This window comes from Rattus rattus, chromosome 14 (assembly GCF_011064425.1).
Source record: "Rattus rattus isolate New Zealand chromosome 14, Rrattus_CSIRO_v1, whole genome shotgun sequence".
Classification (NCBI taxonomy): domain Eukaryota; kingdom Metazoa; phylum Chordata; class Mammalia; order Rodentia; family Muridae; genus Rattus; species Rattus rattus.
In genome coordinates this window covers 25,405,155-25,413,432 of record NC_046167.1, presented here as the reverse complement: position 1 = coordinate 25,413,432, position 8,278 = coordinate 25,405,155, and the positions used below count along the sequence as shown (strand labels likewise).

Genomic DNA, 8,278 nt, shown 5'->3' with positions numbered 1-8,278 from the left:
TGTTATTCTTTTCACTGTGCTGCGTCTGCTCTAACCCATCCATGGTTTCTGAAAGTGTGGGCCATGACACTGTATTAGGCTGTGTGAGAGGGGGTGGGGTTATGAAAAAGTTGGCGACAGAATTAGATTTCTGAATATACCACAACCAAGAATTAATTCAACATCGAGCATGTAACAACCCCAAGGTGTTTGTGTCAGTTGCCCCCATGTTGTGTTCTGTGACTTCACTGCAGCCTAGGCTCTCTTTCCTTTCCTTTCCTTTCCTTTCCTTTCCTTTCCTTTCCTTTCCTTTCCTTTCCTTTCCTTTCCTTTCCTTTCCTTTCCTTTCCTTTCCTTTCCTTCTTATTCTTTAATTTTCTTTTTACAGTCCAGCCACTACCCTCCTTTCTGTCAGCCCCCTGACTGCTCCCCATCCCATACCTCCTCTCCCGTCTCCAAGAGGATACCCCCAGCCCCCTTGCCTCCACCCCACCAGACCTCTCCACACCCTGGGGCCTCAAGTCTGTGGAGGGTTAGGTGCATCTTCTCTCCCTGAGGCCAGACCAGGCAGTCCTCTGCTGTCTATGTGTCAGGGACCTCATATCTGCTGGTGTATTCTGTCTTGTTGGTAGTTCAGCATCTGAGAGATCTCGGGGGTCCAGGCTAGTTGAGACCGCTGGTCTTCCCATAGGGTTGCCCTCCTCCTCAGCTTCTTCCAGCCTTTTCCTAATTCAACCACAGGGGTCCCCATATTAGGCTCTTTTTTCTAAATTAATGTATTTCCTTACATCCCAAATCCAAGTCCCAGATCCAAGTCCTCCCCTCCTAGAGTCCCTTCTCTAACCCCCACCCCTTCTCCTCTGAGAGGGTGGGCCCCACTGAATATTTCCCCCACCCGGCACGTCAAGTCTCTGCAGGATTAGGTGCATCCTCTCCCACTAGGTTCTGACCTAGTTGTTGGGTGGTCTCCACATGTTTTCACCTTAATACTAGAAAGTGCTACTGGAAATATCTTGGTATTATAATCCACAGTGTTAGAATAGTTTTTAGATTATGTTCATGAGTCTCTATTATGTGTGTGTGTGTGTGTGTGTATGCGTGAGTGTGTATTTGTGTATTATGTGTATGTATGTGAGTGTGAGTGTATGTGTATGAGTGTGTATGTAGGTGTGAGTTTGAGTGTGTGTGTGTATGTGTGAGTATGGGTGTGAGTGTGGGGATGTGTATATATGTATATGTATGTGTGAGTGTGTTTATGTGAGTTTGTGTATTTGTGAATGTATATGTGTGAGTATAAGTGTGTGTATGTGTGAGTGTGTGTGTGTGTGTGTGTGTGTGTGTGTGTGTGTGTGTGTATGTGTGTGTGTGAGTGTGAGTGTATGTGTGTGAGTGTATGTGAGTGTGCATGTGTGTGTGAGTGTGAGTGTATGTGTGTGAGTATGTATGTATGTGTGAGTTTGAGTGTGTGTGTATGTGTATTATGTGTATGTATGTGAGTATGAGTATGAGTGAATGAGTGTATGTGTGTGAGTGTGTATGTATGTGTGAGTTTGTGTGTGTGTGTGTGTATGTGTGAGTATGGATGTGAGTGTGGGGATGTGTATATATGTGTATGTATGTGTGAGTGTGTTTATGTGAGTTTGTGTATTTGTGAATGTATATGTGTGAGTATAAGAGTGTGTGTGTGTGTGTGTGCATGTGTATGTGTGAGTGTGTGTGAGTGTGTGTGTGTGTGAATGTGTGTGTGTGTGTTTGTGTGTGTGTATGCGTGTGTGTGTATGTGTGCTGCAGAATGTCTGAGGGTCAGAGACAACTTGCAGGAAGTAGTTTTCAGGGATCAAACTACAGTCCTTGTGTTTTGAGGCAAATGCTATCACTTAATGAGCCATCTTGCTGGCCTCACACAATTGTGTCTTTTTTGGTACATACAAAGTTTTCTGCTCTAATAGAAACAATAATTATGGCAATAATTAATTGTAGGTATCAAAAACTACCAATGGTTTCAGATTGCCGTTTCTCAACACCCAAGTATCAGATTAGCTTGTGTTGTGTTCAAATGTTTAGATTTAAATTTTGCTATTAGAATGGCTGGTTTTTACTTTCACTTAAAAACAAATCAAATAAAGTTGACTTGAAATTCATTTGACATTTCAAATTTTTCTGAAATGATTGTGGACATACATTATTTCATTTTGGAGGCATATAAGAATATATGCAAATATATATATGCAAAATAGACTTGTGTGTTATGTATATATATGAAATGGCATTCCTAGTGTTGTTGACTCTAAAGCCAAAAGCATTGCTGAACTCTGAAAAATGTTAAAAATAATCTGTTCATTAAATATTTAGCCCAAATCCGTACATCTTATGATTATTCAAATATAGCTTTGTCTTTAATAAATCGTGACCTATATATGTATCAAGGAATTATTTTTAACTGAATTATCCTGAGTTACTATTAGTAAGTGGTTGGGTTGTATCGTATGTTGGATGCCTATACACCTGGGTCACATACAATTCCATGGGTGATGCAGGGTGTCCTGTAGAAAATCTTAAGAGGGCCTGATCTAATCAACCCTTGTCCCTTCTCAGACACAGGGCTGCTTCATCTCCACTGACTTAGCCCATATCTGGGGGCTTCTCTCATGGGCCATGTACTTACTACCTTTGCCTTACACAATAGTGTGTTCTTTCCTGAGCATATGATATTTAACTTCATTCCTTAAATGCTTTTCCCTTTCAGTCTGGTAGCCTAAAACATAACCCTAAGCCTTCTACTTATTTCTGCCTGTGGTAATACATTTTTTTTAAAAAAGAACTGTGTTTGAAGCACGTCTCCTTCATTAAAAAGTTTTGCTGTTAATGTGCAATTTCGAGTCAGCAGTAATTATTGCTAAATAAAGCCAGACTTCTAATTAACAATCAAATTCTGAATTCTACATGGGGCACCAGACCATGTAATTTGATTTGTTGCTTTCTAATTCCATGCTGGTTGACTTAAGCATGGTTCAACCCCATCCAGTCAGTTGTCTCTCCACCCAATCTTGTTTGCACTCTTGGTCATGTTACTCATTCACACTCATTCTGCCTGAGGCCACATAGGTCAGGAGAAGTCAAACTCTCTCCAACACAAACTTCCAGTGTTATCTCCCAGACAATAAAATCAATACCTGAACTGGGCTTTGTCTGTCTTTTCTTAATTACATTGTACTTACTTATTTGGATGGTGAGTGCATGCCAATTAGAGGACAATCCCAGGGTGAATCCGTTCCTTCCCTCCATAGGTCCTGAGGATGAGTCTCAGGTTCTCAGTTTGGTGGCAAGTATCTTAACATGCTGGGTTGTTTTACCAGTTTTGTTTATCTCTCAGAATCTTTTTTTCTTCCCTGTTTTTTGCCCGATACCTCTAAGTTTTGAACACTAGAGTCCAAACAGAAACTATTAAAGAATAGACCCTAGCCTACACTAGATGAATGGTTTCTGTGTTCAAATGGAATTAGTTTGCTAGGAATGAGCAGGAGAAAAGGTTGGCAAGGAAAAGGGGAACTAGATCTGATGCCACCTGCCAGTTACTCTAGCAATATGGAGACAGAGGCAAGAGAATAGCACACGGATTGAGGCTTTCCTAGGCTGCACAGTCAGTCCAAGTCATCCTGGACTGTGTAGTGAGATTCTTGCTTTTAAAAATTGCCAAGAGGTCACCTGCATGTTTGCATGCTGGCCTCTTCTTTTAACATTTGTCATCTAGAACATGTGCATTTTCATATGCATGTGCATACATGTATGTGTACATGTATATGTGTGTTTGTGTGTATGTGTGTATATTTGTGTGTGTATGTGTGTATGTATACATGCATGTGTATGTGTATACATGCATGTGTATGTGTATACATGTATGTGTATATGGTTTGTATATGTATGCATACTATATGTGTATATGTGTATGTTTATGTGTGTATATGTGTGTACGTGTGTGTATTGTTTGTATTGCATGTTTATGGTGTGTGTATAGTTTATGTATGTGTTTATATGTGTACATGTATATATGCATGTGATTGTGTGTGCATGTGTGTATGTGTGTGTGTGCATGTGTGTGTGTGTGTGTGTGTGTGTGTGTGTGTGTGTGTGTGTGTGTAGGTTAGGGATCAATTTTAGATACTATTCTTCAGGAACTGTTTACCTTTATTTTTGAGACAGAGTCTCTCACTGGACCCCAGGACTCACTAATTAGGCTGGCTGGCCAGTGAATCTCAGGGACCTTTGTCTCTTCCCTCCCAGCTCTGGCATTAGAAGCATGCACTCCCATGACCAGATATTTTTCATGTGAATCTGGAGGCTGAGATCAGCTCCTCATGCATGCACATCAAGTACTTTCAAGACAGAGACACCTCTTCAGCTATTGCCTTCTTTTGACTTCAGCTTCCACATCTTTATCCACAGCATGGAGTCTACAATCACTGCAGAAACCGGGAATACGTACGAAGTCTCAGACCAAGTCAAGGGTGAGGCACAGGCAAGATGCTTTTAGTCTTTTATCAACTATACTAATTTCTTATTACTATCATTGCAAATGTTCATAAATTTAGTAGTTCAAATCATCTTATGTCTTTTTTCAGTCTGGTGTTCGGATGCCCAAACTGGGTCTCAGTGGCTAAAAAAATGGTGTCATAATGGCTGAGTTGCTTCTGGGGTCAAAACCCTTAATTATTCCGGATTACAGAGGCTGTCTTCATTCTTTGAGCTTGGGTGCTGTTCTCCACCTTTAAGCTGGCTTAATAACATCTTTAAATATTTATGGGATGACTGGAGATGGCCCAGTGGCTAAGAGAGTGCTGTTTTTGCAGAAAACCCAAGCTCCATTTCCAGTACCACATAGGCAGAGTTCATAACTGCCTGTCACTCAAGGTCCAAGGGGGTCCAATAGCCTCTTTTGGCCTGTGCAAGTACTCACAGACATGTGTGTACATGCGCACACACACAGAGGTACACACTATACATATAAATAAAAATAAAGTATATATATATATATATACACACACACACACACGCACACATATTAGATGTCTCTGAATTTCTGGGCTTCTTAATTCCATTCGGAGCATCCACTCACATAGTCCAGGCTAATCTTCCCATTTCAGAATCACGTGATTACAGTTTTAATTCCACTCACCACCTTACTGCCTCTTGTATTTTATTACATAACATATTCACCTTTCTAAAAAATGAGTATATATATAATATATAATATATATTAATAATATATATGACTATAATATATATGTACATATATATATATATGAGTTCATATAGTTTGCTTTCTCTATCCACTGAGTCTATGATTTAACCGTTGAGTCTCTCAACACACATACAACCTTGTGCATATATAATGAAAATCAGTGTGCACATGAAGTCAGAAGGTAACTTTTGGAAATTGGTTTCTCGAATCGTCAGACTTACAGGGTGAGGGCTTTTATTCACTAAAATATTCTCAACAGAAAAAATTAATTTACAGAAAAATCACACTGTCATTTAGCAGTATAACAACGGAAACAACAACAACAACTACACAAAATAAAGATTCAGCTCTAACATCTGCTTTTAAAACTCAGCGGGAAGGTTCAGTGGCAGCACATGGAAGACACTGGTCTCAACCCCACACACACACACACACACACACACACACACACACACACACACATGCACAACAACACACACACACACTCATGTATAACACACACACACATATACACTCATACACAAACACATTCACACACACACATATACTCACACATGTACAAACACATACACATGCATGCACACATGCATGCTCACACATGCACATACACACATATACTCTCACACAGAGTCATGTACACACATTCACACACACACACATACGTACACACACACACCACACTCATACACACACTCATTCACACACACATATTCACACATACACATTCACACACATATGTACACACACACACATACTCCCACACACACACACACATCCCACACACACACACACATACACACACACACACACACACACACACACACACACACACACACACACACACCACTTTAAACACTTTAAACCGAACAACCAATATCTTAAATGAATGACAGACACCAGAGAACCGCAATGGGAAAGCAGAGCTTAGTGACTGTTCCGATTTGAAACTGGAAGTCAAGTCCCACATAAGGTGCGCTGGATAGTTTTCTGTCAATTCGACACAAGCTAAAGTCGTCTGAGTGAAGAAAGCCTCAATTTAAAAAATGCCTCTACAAGACCAGACTGTATACAAGCCTGTATGCAGTGTTTCTGAACCTGTGGGTCACAGGGGTCACCTAAGACCATTAGAAAACACAGACATTTGTATTACAATTTATAAGAGTAGCAAACTTACAATTGCGAAGTAGTAATGAAAATGATTTTATAGTTGGGGATCACTATAACAGGAGGAACTGTAAAGGGTCCCAGCATTAGGAAATAGAGCAAGAAATGCTATAGGGCTTTTTCTTAATTGGTGACTGATGGGGGAGGGTCCAGCTCATTGTGGGTGGAACTATCCCTGAGCTGGTGGTCCTGGGTTCTACATGAAAGCAGGCTGAGCGAGCCATGAGGAGCAAACCAGTAAGCAGCCCCTCTCCGTAGCCTCTGCATCAGGTTCCTGCCTCCAGGTTCTTGCCCTCGGTGTTTTTGAATGATGAACTGTTACAGGGAACTGTGAATGATATAAACCCCTTTCCTCCCCAGGTTGCTTTTGGTCATGGTGTTTCGTCACAGCAATCGTCACCCTAAGACATAAGGATTCTCATGCTTTGGACGATTGTTCCTCAGCTGATGGAGCTCCTGTTGAAGAGTGGGGGCCCAGCTGGGAAAGAGGGTCCCAGGCACAGGTCTTCCCCGCCTTCTATGGTGGAACAGCCTCTGCCAGGCTTTTGCTGGATGTGCTAAGTAGCCAAAACCCTGTCAAAACAGATCTCTCCTTTAAATAATTTTTGTTGGGGATTTCAGTTACGAGCAGCACTAAACTAGTAACGAAGCTTGAGATTTAAATGTTATTGAATTTAAATAAAGAACGGTAGACCCCGAAGGTTAGAAGTTGGAGATTTATTTCATTTATTTTACAGAAATCTAACTTATCACTCGATAGCAAACCCCGGGAGGAAATGAATCTTAGAGCCCTGAGCCCCTCTGCACAGATGCTGTCTTTCCTACAAAGATGAGGAAGAGAAAGGGGAGGAATGTCTACACCCTGCTGACCCTAGAGCTTGTTAAACAGCAGGCAAGCAAACAACATTCAGATACTTGCTTGAAGCATCCAGTCTTCAAGGTTAAACTGCGAGCTAAATTAGCTGCTCCTCAATGAGGTAATTATAAGGAAAACAAAAACCAAAACAAGACTTCCTGAGAAATATGCATTTCACAACCAGGCTTATAACATAGTGGCTCAACTATAACACTTTAAAACATTCGTTACAGGAAACTGATTTTCTTCATGTCAGCTACGAATGACCTCATCCTCTGGGTGACAACCTACTCAGGCTGTGACCGGCTGACCTTGACCTGACAATGAGTCTACCACACCTGGTTTACTCTTCTGTTTTACAGAGTTGTTTAAGTCTCCCCCTCCTCACCTCTCACCACCCACTTCTTCCCCTAACTTTATAAATGACTCATCCTGCCTCTCAAAAACCTGAGCTATGTATTTACTGGAGACCGTGGTGCCTTCTTTTATAGACTAGCAGAAAAGCCAAACCTGGATGGGACCAGCATGGTGCCCCAGCGGCTAGAACACGTGTTCTTGCAGAGGACCTGAGCTCCATTCCCAGTCTCTACATGAAGTTCACAGCTGCCTGTAACTCCAGTTCCATAGGACCTGATCCTTCATGGGCATTAGGAATACATGTGGTGTATATCCATATACATGAGCAAAACATGAATACACGCAAGCACATATGCGTACGCGCACACACACACACACACACACACACACACACACACACAACCATGAAATGAATAATTGTAAAAGGAAACCAAGTCAAACCTGGGACAGACTGGAGGGGATGAGAGGAAATCAAAGAAAAAATAAAATAATTCTGAATTTATTTCATTTCTGCTGTCTTGTGGGAAGCAGCAGAGAATCTGGGTCTGAGGTATGTAGACATTGCTGTCGTGGTTTCATATAATGGTAAAGGGATGTAGTACTAGATTATGAAAGTATTCGTCCACAGACAAAGAAAACCAGCACATTTTCAAAAGTGAGAAAAATTTTAAGAATTCATTCTC

General features: G+C 41.2%; 1 protein-coding gene across 1 annotated transcript in view; it reads left to right on the top strand.

The window, feature by feature from the left end:
• The first annotated feature begins 4,423 nt into the window (after positions 1–4,423).
• The window catches only part of LOC116883961 (cubilin-like), a 10,565-nt gene continuing 6,710 nt past the window's right edge, over positions 4,424–8,278 (top strand). Inside the window, exon 1 of the mRNA XM_032885204.1 lies at positions 4,424–4,484. Within this exon, the coding sequence (XP_032741095.1) occupies positions 4,424–4,484 (61 nt within the window). The remainder of the gene's footprint in view (positions 4,485–8,278) is intronic.